The sequence below is a fragment of the Pyrus communis genome, chromosome 8 (genome assembly GCF_041283825.1).
Source record: "Pyrus communis isolate YQ-2024b chromosome 8, ASM4128382v1, whole genome shotgun sequence".
In the NCBI taxonomy this organism is placed as follows: domain Eukaryota; kingdom Viridiplantae; phylum Streptophyta; class Magnoliopsida; order Rosales; family Rosaceae; genus Pyrus; species Pyrus communis.
In genome coordinates this window covers 5,661,303-5,685,461 of record NC_142572.1, presented here as the reverse complement: position 1 = coordinate 5,685,461, position 24,159 = coordinate 5,661,303, and the positions used below count along the sequence as shown (strand labels likewise).

General features: G+C 37.8%; 3 protein-coding genes and 1 pseudogene across 5 annotated transcripts; 3 read left to right on the top strand and 1 right to left on the bottom strand.

Moving 5' to 3' along the window:
* Positions 1-519: 519 nt before the first annotated feature.
* On the top strand, positions 520-1,585 carry LOC148694652 (uncharacterized). The gene is made up of 2 exons (XM_088698111.1): positions 520-896; positions 1,043-1,585. The coding sequence occupies exons 1-2, from the start codon at positions 666-668 to the stop codon at positions 1,490-1,492; spliced, it is 681 nt and encodes a 226-aa protein (XP_088554237.1). The 5' UTR covers positions 520-665; the 3' UTR covers positions 1,493-1,585.
* Positions 1,586-2,508: 923 nt separating this feature from the next.
* LOC137716858 (carbon catabolite repressor protein 4 homolog 1-like) lies at positions 2,509-8,920 on the bottom strand. Of its 2 annotated transcripts, none has more exons than XM_088698110.1 (11): positions 8,556-8,920; positions 6,844-7,549; positions 6,669-6,755; positions 5,536-5,622; positions 5,343-5,423; positions 5,148-5,231; positions 5,011-5,064; positions 4,839-4,927; positions 4,454-4,562; positions 4,112-4,253; positions 2,509-3,182 (listed from the first exon to the last, which is right to left on the bottom strand). In XM_088698110.1, the coding sequence occupies exons 1-11, from the start codon at positions 8,714-8,716 to the stop codon at positions 2,962-2,964; spliced, it is 1,821 nt and encodes a 606-aa protein (XP_088554236.1). In that variant the 5' UTR covers positions 8,717-8,920; the 3' UTR covers positions 2,509-2,961. The 2 variants fall into 2 exon arrangements, with proteins under 2 accessions (XP_088554236.1, XP_068312321.2); XM_068456220.2 differs by having other exon boundaries at positions 5,151-5,231; positions 8,556-8,887.
* Positions 8,921-12,707: 3,787 nt separating this feature from the next.
* On the top strand, positions 12,708-13,386 carry LOC148694651 (uncharacterized; annotated as a pseudogene).
* Positions 13,387-19,354: 5,968 nt separating this feature from the next.
* Positions 19,355-19,780, top strand: LOC148694650 (uncharacterized). Of its 2 annotated transcripts, none has more exons than XM_088698405.1 (2): positions 19,355-19,516; positions 19,610-19,780. In XM_088698405.1, the coding sequence occupies exons 1-2, from the start codon at positions 19,355-19,357 to the stop codon at positions 19,778-19,780; spliced, it is 333 nt and encodes a 110-aa protein (XP_088554531.1). The 2 variants fall into 2 exon arrangements, with proteins under 2 accessions (XP_088554531.1, XP_088554530.1); XM_088698404.1 differs by having other exon boundaries at positions 19,355-19,531; positions 19,613-19,780.
* Positions 19,781-24,159: the final 4,379 nt, after the last annotated feature.

The following is a 24,159-nucleotide window of genomic DNA, read 5'->3' as shown; positions in this document are numbered from 1 at the left end:
TTTTAAAATGTTTTTAAAAAAACTTAAAAATTAGTAATCAAATTTGAACACATATTATGTTTTAACTGAATCATTGCGTTGCATAGTATTGCCATATGGCAGAAGTTATATTTATTTTTGTTGTACAGTATACAGTCCATGGAGACCAAATGCATTGCTAAGATTTATATAGTTGGGTGTGTTACGGTGGCATCAGGATCAGGGGGGTTGGGGGTATTAGACCAAGGAGTTGAGTTGGTTAGAATTTCACATCTTAGGCTTTAATAGAGAGCTGGCTTGGAGCTTTATTTCTGCTATAATAATCAGAGTTAATACAACCAACTTGGAATGCACGTCATGCATGCGTAGGCCAGGTTTCTTTTAGTTGTACCTTCAAATTTTGCCCCTTAGATCCTCCCTTGCAGTTGTGGCCAAACTCCACCAGCCTAGTTTACCAAAATAAAAAATGAAAAAAAAAACCTCCACCAGCCTATATAACTACCAAAACAATTTCCCAACCATTTGACATATAATCCAATCCAACTCTCTCAACCTCTCAACTCTCCCCAGCTCTCAGCTCTGTGTGTGTGCTTTGGTAAGAGAGAGAGAGAGAGAGAGAGAGAGAGAGAGAGAGAGAGAGAGAGAGTACAACTACTTATCTTTGAGTGATTGAATCAGCTAGAGCTATGGTTTCTTTTCAAGCTCATCCTCTTTCTCCAATCCAAAAGAAGGCAATCGCAGACTTTGAGAATTCACCCAAGAAAAGAAAATGGGACGACGATCCATACGATCATATGGAGCAACTTTTCGAAAAACGTGCGAAAGTACCACAAAGCACACCGAAATCCTTGTTTGATATCGAGCTTCACCTTGAGACTCCATTGCCTTTGGAGTGGCAAAGATGCCTTGATATTCAGGTATATTTTATATATGTGTGTGTTGTGTATATTTCAATTATATAAACATAAGTAACAAACATAGCATACCGTTAGATAACCATTTCAGTTTTTAGTATTTTACTTCTAAATAGAAACAATTTTTTTTATCGATTGTGTACATGCAGTCGGGGCAGATACATTTTTACAACACAAGGACTCAGATGAAGACTTCAAGGGACCCAAGGAGGAGCTCTGAGCCACCAACTAGTCCAGCTGCTGATCATCATCGTCGTCGTCGTCGTCCCATGAGCCTCGACCTGGAGCTCAACCTAAGATCGTGTGATCAATCCAGCGCTAATTCAGACATTTCATCAACACACAGCTTCAGTGATTTGTTCATGGAACCCCACAGACCAACAAAAAGTAACCCTATTAATTTAGGGTTTCATGTTGATCATCACCATCAGCAGCAGCAGGAGATGGTGGCCACTGTGTGCATCAAGTGCCACATGCTGGTGATGCTGTGCAGGTCTTCTCCTGCATGCCCTAACTGCAAGCACATGCACCAACCTGATCAGAGCCCCCCAACACTATTCAATTTCAAGCCAAGGTTTACTAGTAGCTTCATGTGTTAATTAATTAGCCAGTAATTAAGCTTCTGCTAATTAAGACTAAGACAAGGCATGCCATGGTATGTAACAGTTAATTATATATTCTGTGTTATACTCTTCCTGGAGGGTCTAAATTTCTGTCAAGTTATAGCTTCATCTTCCTCCTTTATTAGAAAAATGACTGGTAAGAGTGCTAATATATATATATATATATATATAGAGAGAGAGAGAGAGAGAGAGAGAGAGAGAGAGCTCTCTACCTAATGTAAATTTAAATTACGCTTATTATCCTACTACTAAAGTTGTTTAAACCATGGGTGTCGGTAATCATGGTCTGCTACTGATTATATATAAATGCTCTACTTTTCTTAATCTGTCTCAAGGATTTTATTTCTTTGCTTTATAAGTATATTGGATGAGATCGAACCCTCAACCGTTGCAAACTAAAGAGGATTTATAGTGGAGGTCTACACTTTACTGGCGTAGGTATCATCTTAGCATTCATTATTATTTTATAGAATTATAAGTTTTTTTTACAGAATTATTGGTAACACTCTGAAATTCTAATTCTGCATTCTGAATTTTTTATATTTTGAAAAAAAAAACATTTTTATGAGGGAAAATTAAATTTCCAGCGTGATAATAATAGTTGTCATTTATTTATTATTATTATGGTTAGGAAGAAACTGGTGTCAGCATATAAGTACACGCATCTCTTATTCTTTCTGCCTTTTTATTTCTGATGAAATCTCACTGCACATGTTTCCCCGACTGTTAACAAGGGCGACCTTTTACTTTTGGGAGGAGTAAAACTAAAAGATTTGCCCAAATGTTTTTAGGTACTTGAGGTTTACAGTGAGATCAAAGTAAAAATAGCCAACCACAAAACTGATGAACTTCCGGGAAAAGGAAAATACCAAGAGCAAATGCTGCTCATGCAGCCAGCTGACACTAGAAAATAAAATTTTTCATGGTAAGGACCATAAAAATGTAAATTAAAACCGCTGATCAGATGAAATCAACACAGGAGTGGTTAATCATTCACTGTCAAAACATTAATATCCATTAGGAGAAAGAACATTCTAAACACGATACCATACTTCTCATCATGTAATATAGCCTGCTCTGAATAGCGAATCGTAAAAATTAACAGATATGGAAAATTTTCAACTATAGAGCAGCATTCAAATCAATCTTACAGAAAGATGAGGTCCCTGAAAAGTTACCATGTTAGAAAAGAAAATAACGATGAATTGTCACTGTGTATAAGGAAGAAAATTTGAATGCTAATCTTCCCTTCTGTGTCTAATCTTCTTCTGTGTATCTACATCTTGACCTAAATCGACGAAACTGTAGAGATCAATGCTCATCTTTAATCTTCTGTGTATTTTCATGTATCCTATGTAAGTACCAACTTTGCCAGCTGCTGGTTTTGTATAGAATTTGAATTCATTCCGTACTAATTATCGGACTGCATAATCTCTCAATCATCTTCAGCTTTCCTGTAAAACTTTACTGTTGTGCAAAAATGTTGGGTGCTGCCCTAGGCTCTCTGGAAGAGGTTCTGAGCTCAGATTGTAAGCGCTTGTCTCAAGGGAAAAACTTGCCATGAGGGCAATATGGTCTGATGACCATTTAGCAGATGGAAGGTAACCTTCTTTGTCAAGATCTTTGTCAAGAAGCTCCAATACGCTGTCAAGCCTCAAGCTAGCAGCTGCAGGAAAGCATTATACATACAGTCAACGAAAACGATGAATAAAACAAAATTCAGAATTTGAACAAGGTGTTAATTATATTCATCAGAAAACCTAAATAGCAATGCCGTATGCTTATACATTATGAAAATGCGATTACTCTCGCAATGTATTCCACGATGTACTATAACCAAAATGTTAAATTTGCAATGCCTTGGAAGCCAATAAGGAAGAAATATACGGTGTTATAGAATGAACCGATAAGAAACTTTCACAAGATTTTAAATACATCCAATTAGATATAGTCATTGCTAGAAACGTCTTTCTGAATTGTTCTACATAAGTAACCTTGGGAGGTCAAAATATTCTTTTTCTAAAGTTTACCCTATAAGTTTCGTGAATGAATTTAGAAAGAAAAAAAAAAAAAAGACAATATATGGGTCGAACAAGAATTTTAGGGGAGAACCGAAGCCTACTTAGATTTTACATTGCAAGAGAAGAATTTGTCAGCAAGTAAAGCTATCCTTTTTTCTCTCAAATGTCCATGGCTATTAAATACATCAAGGCTCAATCCTCACATTATTATATGTAATGCCACTTTCCTGATACAGTTGTCTGACTATCAGCCCAGTATTTTGGTAGAACTTAATCAATACATACATCAAAGGACACTTTTGGAAGATAATTTAAGCCTCCTTAAGACACCTGGATCTCTCTTAGAAAAAAGAAAAGAAAAAGAAAGCGAAAGCACCTAGCTCTCGACTCTCAAGTGACAGACATATAAGTAGAGCACAGAAACCTATGTGGTCTTTCAAAAGTATAATTTGTTAATACAGATTCATATTGAACTTTCAATGACTCATAAATACACGTTTTGTTCAAAGAAAACATACGTTAGGCTGAACTTTAGCAGAGAAAAATCAGATACATTATAAAACTCAAATGGTACCTGTGTAGAATATATAATCTAAAGTTCCAAAGAAGGATGGTGTGCGGCTGGTAAACAAAGGTTCCTTGGTTTCAGGATCCATCTTCTCACGTTGGTGATCCTCGACCCCATCAGACTGAAAAAAAGTTGCATATGCACTTACCTGGAAAAGAAAAGAACTTTTCAGCGCTTTAAAATGATCACAAAAACAATAAGCTCTGCAGAATTCAAATTCTTGCAACATGTTCAGAACCTCAACCAGGTTTAGAGGTGCGGGTTGGGATACATTGTTCAGTAGGAGCTGAGATTAAAAAAGGAGCAGAGAATTGGTCAGTAGGGAATTAAGGGATACATTGGCCTTACCAGATTCAATGGATGAGAAAGCTTGAGTGTTTGCAATATGCCCGATTTATCAGTTTCCTTGATGGGAAGAATCTCAACTCTGGCCTTGCTTATGAATGTATAAGGATCACTGCAATGTTGAGTGTGAATATCAGTCTAACCTTCATTTCTCATCCCAAGTAGAAAATTAGAAATAAATAGTCGCCAAAGTTAAGAAGAGAAATATATGGAAAGAGGACGTTTGGTTTGTTAGGAATAATAATTAATATATCCAATTGGATATATTAGTTCAAGAGAAACATGGAATCAATCAATGAGTACAAAAAATCGTAAATGGAAAATCAGGGACTATATCAATTCTTCCATCATAGTCTCAGAAGCCAATTAGTAGTAGCCGAAGGCTAACCTCTGAGGCAGAGAGTTCAAATCTGCACAAATCAGCAGGGGAATCTTCAACTCGGCAATTTTCTCAAGTGCATGGATGAGGGTTACAACCTTGTACCAGAAAAGAAGATAGTCAATTCTGCTTTTTAAACTCAAAACTAATAGAAGGAAGAGTTTCATTTTACACACTGCACCTGCAACAATTTTATGTCTGGATTTTGTACATTTGCATGTATATGGGTATTTGCCTATGGTCAAAAGGGACAACTGTGTCAGCAGTCAGCACTCGAGGATTTATGATATAAGGCTGTAGAATTTGAAATAGACATACTACCACACAAATTCTAGGTCGATTGCCATCAGAAGAGCCCTCATTTCCCACCATTTCTAATATAACAACAAGTGCAACATTGTCCTACAAAATCGCGTACAAGAAGCTGATATAACAAACAGAAGTGAAGCAGAAACAAAAGCCACTAGAACATAGTGAAGAGTAAAAACTATACGAGAGTCTAGAGATGTAAACCTTCAACAGACGGAGAGCTTCATTTTTCTGTTCACCATCCAATGAATCTACAAAGGGCTTTGCTGAATTATTAAACTCAAGCTGCAAAGAAAACCAGAACCATTAAATACCTCCAGCATGCATATATTCACATAGATAGATTTCCTCGCTTTTTCTCCATTTTCGTGGTAAGTACAAGCGAGAACTTCCTCACCTCATATGTTGCAATTTCTTTGAAGCGTTGACCACGGTAAAATGTAGCACATCCATCAACTGTAAGCTGGGACTTAAACGTAAATATCTGAAAGACATCCATTAAACTCATATTACCATGATATAATGCCATCAAGCATTTTCTGTTAAGTGATTGCCGTTAGACCACATAAAGCAAAACATATGCTCCCACTTTTCTAGAAGAATTTATATATCATATTCTGTTGAAAACAAATTGGTGCAGAAATCAGAATGCACATTGCACAGAACATTTGGGTAGGGAGGTAATTAATATGATTAAGAATTTAAATGCACAAAACTTATATTTTTAAAAATATTATTTTCATTATTTGTAACGGAAAGCAATGCAAAAATCAATATTACCTGGGCTAATGAATTGGATGTCTTAAAAATTGTATTTAGATTTTTGAGTATCAGCAAGTTACATAGAACTGACATCCTGTTACCTAAAAACTTATATTGAACAATCTCAAGGATGCTTTGTCCAAGTCTTTGACGAAAAGGCCACAGGACAATGAGAGGACTACAGGGCCTTTTACCAGACTTTTTACCAGTCCCGTCTTGTAGCAGGACATTGTTTATACAGGATTCTGTATGAAACTCAACCTACTTACCAAATTTATCTAACAATTCATTTACTTTTTAAACATTAATTACTCCAGATAAGCAGTTCATACTGTATAGTAATGCTTTATTACAAGTCAGGTTAATGCTGGGGAACAAAAAATCAAGACCAACTCTATCTATAAACAAAATAAGTCAGGCTCAAATTTTATCACAGTTGCCCTGTAATTTTGACTTTCAACCTACTAATACAAAGTTCCAATTCCTCTAAAAAGTAGGAATTGGAGCTTTCAAACCACAGGCTCATACCGTGTTAGACAAGCATTGAACTCCAAGTGGCTAAGTTTTTAAGGGGTGGGCCAACAATGTATACTACAAGGACAATAAAGTAAAAACTCAGAAAAAACAAGCTAAGCTACATACCAGAGGACCATGTTAACCAATTCTAACCGTGGCTACAAGGGTGCATACGTTAGGCAAGGGATACTATTCTAAGCAGTAAATCCTGGAAGTGCATGTATTTCTATTAAACAGGCCATATCACCTTACCTCGGTCTTTTTCTTCTTGTATACAACCAAGTATCCATATTTTGCCAACTCAGGTTTGAGGAAATTCTCAAAATGATCTTTCTGTACCTGCCCGTAGATGAGGAAAAATATAAAAAATAAAAGTCTTGGGCAATGATCTCGTAAAAACATATGCGTTTAAGAACAGAGTAGTTACCTCTTGGAGACATAAGATATCTGCGTCATAGTCAATGATCTCATAAAGTAAATTGTGCTGACGATATGACCATGAAAGAGCCCAATCTGGGCAGTAATTGTGCCGGTTACTACCACTAGTAGCAAGATAATCAGCGAGAATATTATAGGACAGCACCCTAAATGTTACATCGTTAGAAGAGTGTTCTTTGAGGTCAGCGATGCAAGAGTTCCACATTGTACAACGCGGTGGATGAGGAGGAGGATAAATCACAGGATCTGTCACTTCGATTCTTGCTGGGCACAATTGTGTACGCGTTGAAGAATCAACAACTTCAAATTTTAGCCTCAGACAAAATCCAATATCATGCTCCGTGGGTACATAATATTCCCAAGATCCGATTTCAATCCATGTTTTCCCATCTTGTTCCACCACCTCATCAGGTTGTGAATCGTCATCCTGATAGCCAGGTGAATCAGGATAGGAGCCATAAGGCCCTAAACTCTTGATAATTTTCACTGCTTGTGGATCAGGATCTGCAAAATGATGGTGCACCTTGTGCTTGTTCCAGGCAGCCATAAAACAAGTGTCAGAGCAATAGTAACTCATCTTGGTATGTCGATTTTGACCTACACAAACTATACACTGAATTGTGGACAGCTTGTCATGGTGGACAAAACAGCGAACCTTCTCTTGATTGGAAGACGAGCAAACATGCTCTCGGTACCTACAATATATAATAATAATGAGAGATTAACAGCAGTGCTACCGTATATTGGAACGAGTACTGAACAGGAACCCGCCATAGCAGGTTCTGCGATTCAACAATACGTTTCTTTAGTACAACAATTTCAACACTTTGGATGCACGAAAAATTCCATTTTTTTTTTCTATATAATATACCGTCTTCTACTTTATTTGCATATGAACGTATTTTGGCTACAACAAAATTATTGTTATTATCCTTCCTGATGGACCATCTTTTACTTCATATAGTTATTATCCTTTCTTGTTCTGTATTGTTATTTTGTTCTCACTATATTTTTAATATTTTTATTATTGCTGTAACTTTTATTTATGTTGATCATAATTACTGTTATAATTATTCATTGGCATGCCTAAGTGTCTGAAATTTGAATAAATAAGGAAAAACTAAATCATCTCTTTAATTATAATTATATATAATTATTTTAGGGAAACAAAATTTCATGAAGCCTCTTACAAGTGCCTACCTTTAAGGAAGCAAAATAAAAATAAATAAACATAAAAAGCATCAACTTTTCATTTATTTATTTATTTCTTAAAGATTTAGAAATTGACTTGGACAAATGAAGCCATTTTTCTCAGCAAAAAAACAGAGCAATAATATTGACTAGAATTACCCATTTCATAAGAAATAAAAAAGAAATTTTATTACAGGAAGTAATTTTGATTGCTTTGAGCAAAAAGAAGAATGTAAAACTTGATTTTGGTTCAAGAAACCAAAACCCAACTCTCCAAATTAGGACCAAAAATCCTACTTGTCCTTATTGGGACTAAATTTCACCAAATATTCACTAAACAAAAAAGAGTAATCTTTTCCTCTGTTTCTTTAGCAACCAAAAGTTTAATAAAAACCCCACTTACAAGTCATGCATTGTGATTAAAACCCACATGAAGAAACAAGAATATATTCATACATTCATCAAGAAATTAAAACCCAGAAAGATTAAGAGAGAGAGAGAGAGGCTAACCAGGTGAAAGAATTCTCGTGAGGCGGGAATTGAAAAGAGCCTTTGGGTTTGGCCACATGAATGTAGGGCTGGAATCTGCAGCCGAACACAGGAGCACTTGAAGGAAATTGCAGATTGAGTCTCCAATTGCGGGACTCAGACGACCCAGATTCTTGAGCCATTGAAACCCAAGTGGCATTACCAGAAAAAATGGGATTTTGGCGCAGAATGGGAGGTGGGTTTTGCGGAAAAATGGGATTTTTGATCTCTTTGAAGCAAAAGATTGAAGCTTTGTGAGAGAAAAATTAATGGGGTTTGGGGGGTTTTATCAGAGGTTTTACGTGGAGGAAGATGGAGAGGCCTCTCCCTCTGCTCTAATTATATGGTTTTTTTTTTTTTTTTTTTTTTTGAACGAATATTTATATGTAAACAGTGAGTGAGAGGGAGTGTTTGTTTTTTGTGTCTTACCGCTATTTTTAATCTGCAACAAATTATGAATGAAAATTGATAGGAAAGGAAAAAATGATTTTATTTTTATTTTAGTAAAATTAAGAAATAAATTTTCTTTTGTGTCGTAAAGAAATTAGTTGAACTGCGAAATGAAAAAAATAAAATTGGAATGGTAATTTTGTAGTTTCATTAGCCAAAATTTTCTTACTTGTACTTGTATAGTTACTTCTGAAGTCAAATCCGATTTATTATTTTTTTCCCTATACAAATAATCTTGTGTGTTCTTCGTTGTTGTTACTTCTTAAGTCAAATTTGATTTATTGGTGTTTTTCACACAAATAATCTAGCGTTGTATGTACTTGTTGATCCTAAAAATTACAAAGCTTACGTGGCGCGCAGACCTAGTAACTAATAAGCTAACTACGTCATTTGGTTGAATGCGGGGCGTGCCAACTCGTCGGCCGAGGAGTAAAATTTGTTGATGTTGCGTTGAGCGCGTTGCTGACTTCTTTATCTTGCGACTGTGGCTGAGGAAGGAACAAATCTTGGCCTTTGGATTCTCGAGCCTGAAGACAAGGCTGCTAGTTTTGCGAAGTTCACAAATCGTCGGCGCCTGATTCGGTCACAGTGATTATATTCGTGAGAGTATAAGCACGTCTAATCAACACCAGACTGTATGGACACAAGTATTCAAAGGTGATGTATGTCTTGATGGTGAATGTGGTTCGGCCGTCAGAATGCCGAACTCTGAAACTCACTTGTGAATATCCAATCATAAAATCACTCGGCGTTCAATGCGCCAAATGTCATAACTCGTAACACCTTACTTCACCAAGAAAGCTAATAAAATGACCTTTACCAATAAGGATTTCGGAAACCTTTCTCGACCGAGACTTGGATAGGTAACCAGTCGGCCTCAATGCAGTGTTGTTTATCCAAACTAAAGGTGCTCCTCAGTCGGTTGATTCTACTGTAACAGTGCCGTTTATCCAAACTGAAGGTGTTCGTTGGTTGCCTTCACAGTGCTATTTATCCAAACTGAAGATGTGTCAACAGGAAAAAGAAAATAAAAAATCTCAAGATGTTTGAGAGGTTTTGCACTGGGCAGTTATGTGTTGAATTGGAGGTCCCTGAATTGCACCATCATTTCTCTATTTATAGCAGCAAACCCAATCCTAACCATACTCGAACTAGGACACCTTACCCCAATCCATCTTATCTCGGCCAATCCCACTTCTATTAGGACTTTGAACTCACCCCCTTTTGAGGCCATATTCATTGTTGGTCGAGAATCCAAATTGCACTAGGACTTCTTCGACCCCTTTGCTCGTCTAAACCACTTCTTCTTGCGATAGGACTCGACCATCCTTGCTGAATGGCCCGGGATCACCATGTAGCCCATAGTATATTTGAAACAGCTTTGGACTGAACATAAACCTACACTCGGCCCAATAATATTATTTTGGGCCCAAACAATACTTAAAAGGAATTTTCAAACCATGATTTCTTAGGTTTTGCGACAACAATTAAATGAATCATGGTAATGTATACTAAGAAAAAAAGTTTCGTGTATTCATAGTAGTTTGCCTAATGAATTATGTTCTGTTAGGTTTTGTAACCTCTGATGAATTTTTGGGCAATACAAAAAATGTTACAGTGGTATAGTTGTATGTATTCTTCATTGTAGTTACCCACTTCGTCGAACTTATCTAAACGGCCTATTAACAAAATTGTCTTTGTAAACCAAAAAAGGGTGAAAATATTAAATTAACCTTTTCAACAAAACTAAAGAAAAATAACCAAAAATAAAAGTTATGGGAATATAGTAAACTAATCATAAAATAATTTTACTGTTTATTTTAAGCCTCGTAGTCATGTTACCATATCAGTTGCCCTCATTTTCTTTTCCATGATTTTCTCCTAAATAAAATAAAATTTTAGTGGCGAAATAGTTATTCAGAAACAATTGCTAAATATATGAACAGTTTCTTCAATGACAAAAAATCATTTGTGTTGCAGTCATATTTAGAATAGGAATGTGATTGTGTAAATCTTAGGGAATCTGGGAAAGTATTATATATTCCTAGGATTAGATTACCTATTAAATGTTGTAATCCTAAAGGGAAAGGTTTTACCCTTTCTACTACTATAAATAAAGGCACAATGGGATGAATCAAACACACCTCACAATTAAATCAATCTCTCTTCTCTCTTAATCTTGTTGCACCCCTCTCTCTCTAAACCCTATAGCGCTCAATCAAATAGGCCTACAACACGTTATCAGCATGCTCTTGCCAGAAGCTGAGAAATTGACGCATCGTAGAAGGAGGCTATCATCCACCACATTCAAAGGCTTATTCATTTTCTGCTAATCAGGTACGCTTAAAATAAAGGAAGATATTTGAAACGTCCACGAAGCATGAAAACATTCCCCATGATGCATGAACCCCCCTATGTTTACATTTTCCTTCCGATATATATATATTGTATATGTTCATATATTTTTCAATATATATATATATATATATATATTTGTTTCATGCATCGCACAATTAAATTGTTATGTGAAATTTGTGAGTCAAATTATATAAAATAAATTAAAAGCATCTTTAGGGTTTCCTAAACCCTAAGGGTTTTTTTTTGAAAAAAAAGAAGGGAAATTGGACATTGGATGGCATCACCCCTACGACACAACATCGGTAGCAGCCTTTTGGGCTTTGTTGCACCTAGTTGGACCCCCAGGCCTTCGACCTGATTGATTAGAATAGGCCTGCAGCCCTAGTTCTATCACTGAGGAGGCCCGCAGCCTTCATGGATCCAGACCAAACCCACGACAAGCCTTGCTTGCTGGGTCCTTATTCCTTACGCATCCAGGCCCGCAAACCTACTCTTTTTGGTGCCAGCCCACTCGATTGGGCCTTGTTTCCTTGCGGTTCGCAGCACAGGAAGCCAGCCTATGTGGCTGGGCTCCCATTCGAACCCATTCGCTAGCCCATGGGGCTGGGTTTTGTTCCCCCGTGCATCACCCATAGCACCTACTAGGCCTTGTTCTGTGCACCCCCTTCAGCCCAAACTGAAACCCAGTTGCAGCTGGGGCTTCTCCCTCATCTATGTGGCTTGTAGCCCACCCCCGAGGTCTTTTGGGCCTTGCCTTATACTTAAGGCACCCAAACCCGTGCCACTTAACCCACGACACCAAGCCCAATATTATTTTGGGGCTATATTTTCGATCCAATAATATTATTTTGCTTCTAAAATCGACCCGGTATGGCCCAATTTATTGAATTAATTAAAAGTGACCTGTAGTCCATTAATCTGATTATGATATCCAAAATTATTGACCTGAAGATCATTTTTGGACATTAATGATTCAATAATTTATTTTTATACTTTGAACCGTCACATACTTTCGTAGTAATGAAGCTCTCACACTTGAGTTCCCGAAGAAACTCAAAATTCACTACACTAAGTTAGTATATTGCATTCTATGTTTCTTGCAGGAACCTCTCATTATGAACTAATTGTTCATAAAACTAAATTGAACCTCTAGTTTCAAATTTAGTGCCTTTGAAACCCGAAGTTTTCATTCAAAACATACCACATGAAACTCGTAGTTTTCATGCATAAATTAACCAATACATGTATATAGAACTTGTATGTTCTACGATATATGTCTATGGCTCACCATATGACTACTCACGTTTTCCCCTCTGTTTTAGGGATATGTCGAACTTGAACAAGCTTGATTTCTCCGCTCTAGAAATCTCTAGAAGAAACTATCTGAAGTGGGTTCAAGACGCGAAGCTCTATCTCACTGCAAAAGGCATTAGAGCCATCATCGAGGCACCTGTCGCTTGATGAAGCTCAGAAGGCTACTGCAATGATCTTCATTTGAAGACACATCCATGATGCATTGCAGACTGAGTATCTCGCTGAGAAGGACCCACGCACCCTCTGGCTTGCTCTGGCCGATCGTTTCGATCACCAAAAAGACATATACTTGCCTGAAGTAAGACACGACTGGCAGCATCTTCGCTTCCAAGACTTTAAGTCCGTGAATGAATACAACTCTAAAGTTTGTAGAATCCGTTATTTGTTGAAATTCTGCAAAATGGAACTAACCGAATCAGATCTCCTGGAGAAAACCTATTCGACCTTTCATGCCACCAATATTATCCTGTAGCAACAATATCGGGCACATAAATTCTTCTTAGATTTGATCTCTGTTTTACTTCTCGCTGAAAAGCAAAACCAGTTTTTGATGAAGAATTATCAAGCTCGACCCATTAGCTCGAATGTCGCGCCTGAAGCGCATGTGACCAATTATAGCAGCCATAGACGACGAAAGAACCATCATGGCTATGGCAATGGGCGGCAAGCTCAACCACGGGCCCAAGGTTAACAGAGTGCCGCACCTAAGGGAAGAAATGTGACCCAGCAGCGTCCACCACTTGCCCATAAGGCCCCCAAACTTCAAGAACAAGTGCAAAACTCTCATTCAGGCTGCTTCCACTGAACTGGACATGTGCTATCATTGTGGATCCAAGGATCATTGGCCACGCGTATGCCGAGCTTCCCCTGAGGCCATTGCCAAGTATTATTCCCGTCGTCAGTCTAACTTTGCACATGTGGATCATCCGAAAGATGTAACTACATCAATGGAGATGTCGGATTTTCAAGAGGCGTCAACGCCTATGGATGAATAAATTAGACATGTTTTTAGGGTGTTTTGCCCCTAGTGGCCGAACCCACTAGGAGTGGCCGGCCCTACCCCCTCTTTTGTTAGGTTTATGGTTTAATTTTGAACAACTTTTCTATGTATTTGGAATAATTTGTTTGGTTTTGGTTTGTTTTGAATTATGGATTGTTATTTGAATGGATATTATTCTCTCGAATTGCTTAATTGAATGAATGGATTTATATTTTTGCATGTGACCAATTCAATCAATTTATTTATAAGTATGTTTAGTGGGGAAGTTAGTTGTCTGGCAGATAGTGCAACCACGTGCACCATCTTGTGTGAACAACACTATTTTACTAACTTAATACCCAAGAAAGCTCATTTGACAACTCTCTCAGGCCCATCCAACCTGATTGAAAGATACGGAAAGGCATGTATCATGTTGTCTAATGGTACAATCTTGACCATTAAGGAGGCAATCTATTTTCCACGTTATGGCAGAACATTATTGAGTTTTAGAGATATTCGAGATAATAAATATCATTTTGAAACCATTGAAGATCATGGTTCTAAATTTCTTTGTATCACTTTATATATGAATATGGCCAGAAGCATATTCATGAGAAGTTGGAACGTCTGCTGAGTGGGTTGTACATCACAACCATTCACGGCATAGAAGCCCACAGTGTGGCCGGCCTTATGCTTGAGTTTTAGGACACTTTGTTGCTTTGGCATGATTATTTGGGACATCCTGGACGTGACATGATGCGCCGTATCCTCAAATCTTCTGACGGGCATAAGTTACATCCCTATGTTGGATTTTCGTCATGCAAAGCGTGTTCTTTAGGGAAGTTGAATATTCAACCCTCCCTTACAAAGATTATTCACGACCCCCCCTAATTTTATTAAGAGGATTCAAGAGGACATTTGTGGACTTATCCAACTAACATGCGGACCATTTAAATATTTTATGGTGTTGGTTGATACATCGACAAAATGGTCACATGTTTGCTTGTTGTCCACATGTAACGTCGCATTTGCTAAACTCCTAGCTCAAATCATTAAGCTAAGGCCTCACCATCCTGATTATCCGATTAAGTCGATTCGACTGGATAACGCTAGAGAGTTTACGTCACAGACTTTTGATGATTATTGCATGTCAGTAGGGATTGATGTGGAACATCATGTGCCCCATGTTCACACCCAAAACGGCCTGGTAGAAGCTTTCATAAAGCGCCTTTAATTGATAGCTCAGACTTCGGTTATGAGAACCAAATTGCCGGTATCTGCCTAGGGCTATGCAATATTGCACGCAGCTATGTTGGTCCACCTGAGGCCCACTGCTACCCAACCATATTCACCGTTACAGTTGGTCATTGGATACGACCTTAACATCTCGTATTTACGGGTGTTTGGGTACGTCATTTATGTGCCAATAACACCGCCACTACGTACCAAAATGGGTCCTCAAAGAAAAATGGGAATCTATGTTGGTTATGATTCGCCATCAAATGTTCGATACTTAGAACCCCTGATAAGAGATCTCTTTACCGCACGTTTTACGGATTGTCACTTTGATGAGACAGTCTTCCCGTCGTTAGGGGGAGATAAGCATGCTAACGTTCCCGTAGAACACTGCGAATTGTCGTGGTATGCTCCCACTATGTCTCATTTAGATCCCCGCACTGCCTAGTCTGAAACTGAGATACGACGAATTATAGATCTTCAGAGCATTGCTCAAAGCATGCCGGATGCTTTTAATGATCTACCCGCTGCAAACACACCTGCAAGGATAGATGTACCTCGTGTACATCAACAATCCACCTGGGTAGGTTGGACCATCCCCGAAGGTGGGGAGGCTACACCTTCCACGCGACAAGGTACATTGGCGGCTAGCCAATCATCTGCTCCGACCCTGAAGCGTGGCAGACCTCTTGGTTTCAAAGGATTCATAACCCCGAAAGAGGAAAATGGAACCAGCTAGTGACCCTAGTTTGAATCCGACCATCACTCACTTATCCATTCCAACACATGAAGTTATTCTAGATTACGGTGATGCTTCAAACGAAACATGCCGGCTTCCCGAGAATCGCAAGATTTCGGTCCACTACACAGTATTGGATGAGGTTTGGAATAGGAATGAGATGATCGTCGACGATGCATTCGCGTACTCAATAGCTACTGACATCATACTTAGCGATGACATTGAACCACGTTCTGTCGATGAATGTCGACTTAGAACCGATTAGTCAAACTGGAAACAAGCAATCCAGGTCGAACTCGATTCGTTCGTGAAACGTAAAGTGTTTGGACATATTGTTCCTCCACCACCATGTGTAAAGCCTGTTGGCTATAAATGAGTTTTCGTGAGGAAATGTAATGAGAATAATGAAATAGTGCGATACAAAGCACGCTTCGAAGCGCAAGGCTTCTCTCAGTGCCCTGGGATTGATTACGAGGAAACGTATTCCCCCGTAATAGACGTTATAACGTTCCGCTACCTAATCAGTTTGGTAGTTTCCGAAAAACTGAATATGCAGCTTATGAACGTGGTAACCGCATATCTCTATAGGGATCTAGATACGAAAAACTATATGGAAGTTCCAGAAGGACTTCCATTGACTGGTTCAAATAGTTCTAGACCACGGAACACTCTCTCAATTAGGTTGAGAAGGTCACTCTACGGATTGAAACAATCCGGGCGGATGTGGTATAACTGTCTAAGTGAATATTTGACAAGTCAGGGTTATGTGAACAACGAACTATGCCCATGCGTGTCATATTCCGGATTTGCAATTGTTGCAATTTATGTCGATGACATGAACCTCATTGGGACTCCCGCAGAGCTTGAGGAAATTGCTGCACACTTGAAATCGGAATTTGAGATGAAAGATCTTGAGAAAACTCTATACTGTCTCGGCCTAGAGATCGAGCACTGTTCGGATGGAATCCTAATACATCAATCGAACTGCACCCAAAAGATGTTGCGTCGTTTTAATAAGGATAAAGCGAAGCCTTTGAGTACACCCATGGTCGTTTGAACTCTAGATGATAAACGAGATCATTTCAGTCTAAAGGAGAATGAGGAAGAGATTTTGGAACTCGAAGTTTCTTACCTAAGTGCAATTGGGGCTTTATTATACTCAACATCTCATTCGGTGTGAAGCATCACGTGAGTGTTTTTGGCAGAGAGAAGTTATAGGACATATTCGAAGCACTAGTGTTCTTACATCAGTCGTTGACCTTCCTGCAACGATCTTTGAAGACAATGCAGCATGCATCGAGCAGCTGAAGAAGAGATACATCAAGGGAGATGACACCAAGCACATGGCGCTGAAGTTCTTTTACTCACACCAGCAGTAGCAGCATCAGAACATTGAAGTCAAGCAAATTTGTTCCCAAGACAACCTAGCCGATCTCTTCACCACATCATTGCCCAAGTTTACAGTTCAGAAGCTCATCCAAGGAATCGGTATGTGTAAATTATCTTAGTTGAATCGCTTGTAGTTCTCTTCTTTAGAAGTTATGTCTAACTCAGGGGGAGTATCTTGAAGCATACTCACATGATCTTAATGTACTCTTTTTCCTACAATTAGGAACATTTTTCCCACTAGATTTTTGCTACCTAACTATGTTTTAATGAGGCACCCATCCCAAGATGATCATACTCCGTTGAGTTCACTACCTTCGTCCAGTTTGACAAGTGTTTTAGACATTATGCATATTTTCTTACTTTTCTCCTTAGTCTATGGGTTTTCCCTATTCCTTGGGTTTTACCATAGCAAGGTTTTTGTGAGTTTTTACAAATGCATACTTCAAAGTAAATTTGAGACTCGCGATCACTCGTTGTGCCGATGACTTCATCAACTATTCTACCTTATATGCTGAAGGTCTGATGTGATGGTTTGTTGAGTATTTACACACTTAGGGGAGTGTTGCAGTCATATTTAGAATAGGAATGTGATTGTGTAAATCCTAAAGAATCTGGGATAGTATTATATATTCATAATAAGATTAGATTACCTATTAAATGTTGTAACCTAAAGGGAAAGGTTTTACCCTTTCTACTACTATAAATAAAGGCACAATGGGATGAATCAAACACACCTCACAATTAAATCAATCTCTCTTCTCCCTCAATCTTGCCGCACCCCTCTCTTTCTCTAAACTCTAGAGCGCTCAATCAAATAGGCCTACAACAATTTGAAGATTGTCTAGCAACCATTTTTATATTTTCTCACTTTGTAAATTTTATTTTCAAAATTTTAATAAGCACATGTATAGCATGTGTACAATTGCTAGTTAGTTTATATTGACACTCCAAAATTCTTATTTTGATTTTCAAATTTTTTATTTAAAAATAAAAATACACTTATGAGGAGTGTATAATGAAATTTTTAGAGTGCCATGTAAAATATTTTACACATAATTTCGTGTATATATATTGTTTGTTGTAATTATCAGATAACATCCAATTTTTAAGGACAACTTATTAAATTTTTGCAAGTCTTTTTCATATACGATAAGACCGTGAAATCTAATTATGATATAGTGATCTAGGGTTTACTATAAAGTTTATTAAGCTTGAAAGCTAATTCAACTCATTTGTAAGTTTAAACCAAACTATGACTAAGATTCTGCCACCAATTATTGTATTGTTGTTTGTTTATTGTTTGGATCAATTTAAAGGATTAGGGCTTAATTAGTGTTTAATCTCTTGGTTTTATAATTCAAGTACTAAAGCTTGACTCTTAATGTCTAAACTTAACCAAGCTTTTATGATTTAAGAGACTGGCTCAAAATGGTTTTTTTTTTTTTTTTTTCATGCTTTGAAATTAGGAGTTTGGAACCCGGAACGCATAAGTTGAAACCCAACACCTTATCCACTAGAATATTCGACCACATGCAAGAATGAATAAGGACATTGACATTTATCAAATTGGTTGTTTTCATCAAAGAATAACCAATATTTTGGTACCAGACTAAGGGAAATCTATTCGGTTCTTTGAATTGCTCTATGGACACTCCATGTGGTACAATTTTATAAGTTATAAACACTATTTGTCACTTAGTATTACAATCTTAGGTTCAATTCTTTTGATCATCTCTATATTTCGAGCAATCCTTGTTGTGAGGAAGTGTATTAGTATTGGGTGAAAGATTTTTTTATTTTATTATGAGTTTGTTTATAAATGTTGCATGGAAAAGTCTTTTGAGTACTACTGAATTTTTGGGACTTTTTTAAATAAATGAATCATCAATTTTCTTTAATTTATCGTAATAGGATCCCTTCCGGATCCAAAGAAATTGAGCTCACTTATCAAATGATCTGGACCATTGAAATTTGATCCAACGACTACCAACAAGAGGCAATCTAAAAGTTATAATAATTGTAATCGTTGGATTAAATTTCAATAACCCGAATCATTTGATCATTAGGTTCAATTCTTTTGGATCCCAGTTCCTAATTTACCTAGGAAACTGGATTATACAGATAATTGTGGCCCACCTACCCAGTTTATACGGAATTGGCCCAATTGGGACCTGAATTGATTCGTCGTGATGACGTGGCAACGACACTTGTGAGAGCGGGATTCCAAAATATTTAAAAACTCAAAATTTCAAGTCATAAAACACATACACAAAAAGTGAAGCAGAATTCGATCGATCGATCGATCGAGAGAGAGCTATGGATGGAGCAGCAGGAGAGAACATAACGAAAAACGGAGGCGGCGAAGCTCTGAGTTCGGATGTCGCAATTCGCTGTGCAAAAGCCGCGCTTCTTCTCTCCTCGCTCAAATCATCGCCCACTCGCCGCCGCGACACTGCAATCGACGACGATGACGATATTGCTGTACGTATTCGCGTCATCTTTAACTCGTTACTGCTTAATTTCGTATTAGCAATCACAATTTTGATCGGAATTTTGAAATTTGATGATCAGGAGAAGGAGATGAAGAAGGAGATTGGAGATCTGAAAGTGGAGGTTGCAAGAGAGCGACTCAGGAATAAGAGGATCAAGATCTTCGGCTTTCTGGAGCTCCTTCTTCTTGCGTTGCTATTTGCAGTTTCCGTTTTCCTTCTCGTGCTCGCGTTCGAAGATGGAGCTTCGTAATTGATCTTTCCTCTGTGGAAAAATGGAGTTGCAGTAGAAAACAAGTAAATAATTAGCGGAGGGAAAGCTGATTGTTCCTAATTTTTCATTAATTTTCTTGAATTTTAGTTTCTTTTGGTTTGTTAATTTGGTGGGGTCTGTTAATGAAAGTACTATTAGACTGTTACTGTGATGTGTCGTACTCATAATACAAGGATTGTACTATTCACACATTTAAAAAAAATAAAAAATAAAAAATCTTTCATACACTTTTGTTAATTTTTGTCTATCGATATCCTTCAATTTATTTGATTCGACGGGCAAAAATTGAAAGGTGTTTGAGAAGTAAATATCGGCGTTTAGCATCATTGTGATACAAATTTTTTTACATATATTATTGGCATAAGACGTCACAGTGTCAATATACTCGTGTTATGTAAGTCATTTTCATAATTGAAAGGTCTTGAGTTCGAATAGTTTAGATGATGAGTTTGATATTTACATTATTATGGCAATTTTGTTGTGTAGATTAATCAAATGTAAAATGGACAAATCCTCTAACTATAAGGTATAGACCATCTCAGCTGTAAAAAATGACAGCTCACAAATTGCCTGCATGCGAGAAATTCAACTGATTAACAACTAATTCAAATTGATTCACCAAATGCCTCTCATTGGCTCAAATTAACAACCAATGCAACAAATTCAACAAGCAATCGATATTTCACAATCAAGAGTGTAGTACTATTTGTAGTAGTGGTCATTGGGTCGTTATGCTCATTACTAAACTTGTTGAAGAGATGAAATATAACCACCAGAACAATCGCAACTAAGTCTAAAACCATTAGAGTCATGTACTATATATTTACCACGTCAATCTCAGTGAGTGCTAATTATACACTATGACATTTCTAATTTGTGAGCTTTCTTGGGTTCAGCTGCTCATTCTTCTACTTACCGACCATGTCGATGCTGGTAACCGTGGGCAGCTCAGACTTCTCTGCAAGCACCATAAGCCAAGTTTCACCCCATCGGGCCTTGGAAGCATGTTCACGTCACATTCTATAATGGTGACTCCAGAACATTCAGTACGAGAATTGACCTAACGTAAAAACCCGTGCCGGGATTTACAAAGCAAAAAGGATTTTTTTTGTATTTTCACCAAGTTTGTGGATATTTTCCTTAAAAAAAAAAGATTTTTGGTGTTAATTGGTGTGCCCAAAAGGCCCACCCCCATTTTGGTTGTCCTCGGCCCCCTTTCCTAGTCTGCCACGTGGCAGTTCCCTAGCCCTCTTCTTCTCTATCTCTTCTCATGTTGTGCCCTTATCTCTCCCCCTCTCTTCACTCTCGGACTCCCTTTCTCTAAGCTCTCACCACTCTACAAACCCACATTCCTCCTCTCTGTGATCACACACATGCACCACCACCTGCACACCTCGATGGAAGAGCCCCAAAAACCCCAGGTAGTGCACGGGAAACCCAACGATCATCGTCTTCTACAACGTGTTTCGTATTTTTCCAATGTTGGTAAGCTTCTAGAAACCCTTGGGTTGTGTTTTAGGGTTAGATCGAAGCTTGTTTTAAGTAGTGTATAGTGTGAATCGCAGAAAATCGCTCGGAGTAGTTTTTCCAAATTTTTTTACGAGCACCGCCCCTTTCGAGGAAATTTTTGGCCAAACCATGGTGAGTTAGACATCGTGCAAGGTACCATTCTCTTCATCTCGTCAAGAACTATGATTTCCGTTTTTTAATCACTTGATTTTGTTGAGTATTGATAAAGTTATGAACGTTTAAAGGTTGTCTAATTTTCAGGCCGAAATCCGGCCTTCTCCTTCAATTTGGTCCGACGACCCATGTTTTGAACTCAGGTCGGGTTTTCAAGCCCAAATCCTTTTGAACAAGGCATTTTGGGCCTTACCAGCTAGGGCCTTTGGCCCATTAAAATCAAACCCAATCCATTTAATTATTTTAATTGTTTTTCTAAAATTCAAAGGGGCTTTAGGCCGGGCTTTTAAACCCTAACCCTAAACCCTTCTAAGCCCAAACCTTTAAACCCTAAACCCTTTGGACTAAGGCCTTTGGGCCATACCGAACCGAGCCTCCAGCCCGTATGATCCCAAGCCTAAACCTGGTGGAATATTCTCTGAAATATTCCCCTGTTGACTTTTGTTGACGTTTCGAAATTTACCCAGGACTCTTCTTAGGGTAATTTGACGTCTTGGACCCATTTTTGCTATTATATAGTTTTATTAATTAGACCCTTTATGTGCTTAGGGGCAATTATTTGTGACGATTCTGTGTTCGCTAGTTTGCGTGGCTCTCGGCGGCTAAGTATCTGTGAGTAGATCCCTTTTAAAAATGCATGTTTTAACAGTAGTAATGCATACATGAAAAACATGATTTAATGATTACGTTTTATGAGATAACATGTTTATTGAGGCCAGTTTAAATTATTACTATTTTTCCTATAACCCATGTTCTTTATAGAATATCTGACGGATGACGATATAATATTTAGAACATGTTTCGAACACCTTTTTATATTATAGATGATGAATGACTTTATACTATGAAGTTACTTTTCAAATATATATATATATATATGTTCAATGGTTTTGTACTTACCTAGTGGTCCCTATTCCGCTACAGGGCGAGGGATAGATTCCGTCCCGGGTGACGGTTACGGTGTTGGCACATGGCTTGCAGATGGTTTTCCTCTGGCTATTAGCACAAGGACGGGGAGCTGGCACGAGGGCTGGGGATGATTTTCCTCTGGCAATTGGCACAGAAACGGGGAGCTAGCATAGGGCCTGGAAGGATATTGGACATTCACTAGTGATTACAATATATATGAGATATGTTTTAAGACATTGCATGACATGCTAGGCTTCGAAAAACCTATTTTATTTATCATGTTATTTGTGTTTTCATAAAACCTGGGGGTTAGTATGTTGATAATTGTTTTATTATATCTATATCAACTTGGTCCACTCATGTTTGTTTTGCACCCCCTTCATAACTTAGAATCGAGCCATACAATCCTGGCGTCCAGGCACTTCCGCATTGGCATCTTCGAGTCTTCTCAGTGTAGGACCCATTCTTCATTCAATTTTATAGTATTTCTTTTAATAATCTAGTTAGTTGCATGCTCTGAACAAATTCCTGAAATGCATATTCATTATATCTTAAATTTATAAGTCTTATTTATTTCTTTTTCTCAACATTTGCATTCAATAAATGACTTTCGTCACTCTCGGGTGTCGGCCAGCATGTTCCTACTCTGGTATTCAGGGAATATCGGGATCAGGGCATGTCACCTAAGGCCTTGTTTGTGATTAAACACTTACAAATACTTTTGCTAGAAGTTCTTTTAGTGGATTCAAGTTGAAATTTTTATTAAAAATTCAAGTATGCTTTCTAAAAAAGTACTTCGAAGTGCTTCACGGACAACAAATTATTTTGAACTTTGCAAATCCAGGTGATTTTTGTAATAGTGTGAGCTAATGACCTATATTTAGCTTATGTTAAACTGCAAGCAATAGTGGATTGATTCTTGGCACTCCAACTAATCAAATTGGATCCCAAGAAAATGCAATAACCATTTGTAGATCTTCTGTCAAATGGACAGCCTGCCTAGTCAGTGTCTGAGAAGGTAGAGAGATGAATTGAACCATTTTTGAACCATAAACCTTGTGTGAGAGAACCTTTAAGAAATCTTAAGATTATTTTGGCTGCCTGCAAGTGAGATTCCCTTGGAGCATGCATAAACTGACAAACTTGATTAACTCCAAAGGATAAATCAAGTTGGGTCCATGTCAAATATTGTAAGGCACCAACTATAGACCTATACTCTATGGGATCTGAGATAAGTGGTCAAGTGTGATCAAGTTTGATGCTGCTCAGAGGGGTTGTACAAGGTTTAACACCTTCCATTTTTGTTTTCTGAAGCAAGTCAAGTAAGTCTTTACTTTGATGAAGAAATAAACCTTCAGAAGTCCTCTAAATTTCAAGACCAAGGAAATAATGCAAAGAACCAAGGTCCTTGACTAGAAAGACTGAACTAAGCTTCTGAATGAAGAGTTTGCATACATCTGAATTTGGTTCAGTCACTAAAATATCATCGACATAGACCAAAACATAGACCAACACAAGAGCTTTAAGCACAAAGAAAGAAGCATTTGAAGTTAAGTGTTGAAAACCGAAAGACTTCAAAGTGTTGAACAACTTGTCAAATCAAGCTCTAGGAGCTTGTTTAAGACCATAGAAAGATAGACTTGTTGAGTTTACACACATGGTTTGGAAATTGGGATCACAGAAACCAGAAGGTTGAGTCATAAAGACATCCTCTTTGAGATCACCATGTAGGAAGGCATTACTAATGTCAAGCTGATTAAAAAACC

Bases quoted from the DNA above. Each gene is read 5' to 3' on its own strand.
- LOC148694652 (XM_088698111.1), top strand. From the start codon at position 666: ATGGTTTCTTTTCAAGCTCATCCTCTTTCTCCAATCCAAAAGAAGGCA. The intron at 897-1,042 runs GTATATTTTATA...GTGTACATGCAG, and splicing joins AAAGATGCCTTGATATTCAG to TCGGGGCAGATACATTTTTA.
- LOC137716858 (XM_088698110.1), bottom strand. From the start codon at position 8,716: ATGGCTCAAGAATCTGGGTCGTCTGAGTCCCGCAATTGGAGACTCAAT. The intron at 6,756-6,843 runs GTAACTACTCTG...ATCTACGGGCAG, and splicing joins ATATCTTATGTCTCCAAGAG to GTACAGAAAGATCATTTTGA. The intron at 5,623-6,668 runs GTAAGGTGATAT...GATGTCTTTCAG, and splicing joins ACAAGAAGAAAAAGACCGAG to ATATTTACGTTTAAGTCCCA.
- LOC148694650 (XM_088698404.1), top strand. From the start codon at position 19,355: ATGGATGGAGCAGCAGGAGAGAACATAACGAAAAACGGAGGCGGCGAA. The intron at 19,532-19,612 runs GTCATCTTTAAC...GATGATCAGGAG, and splicing joins ATATTGCTGTACGTATTCGC to AAGGAGATGAAGAAGGAGAT.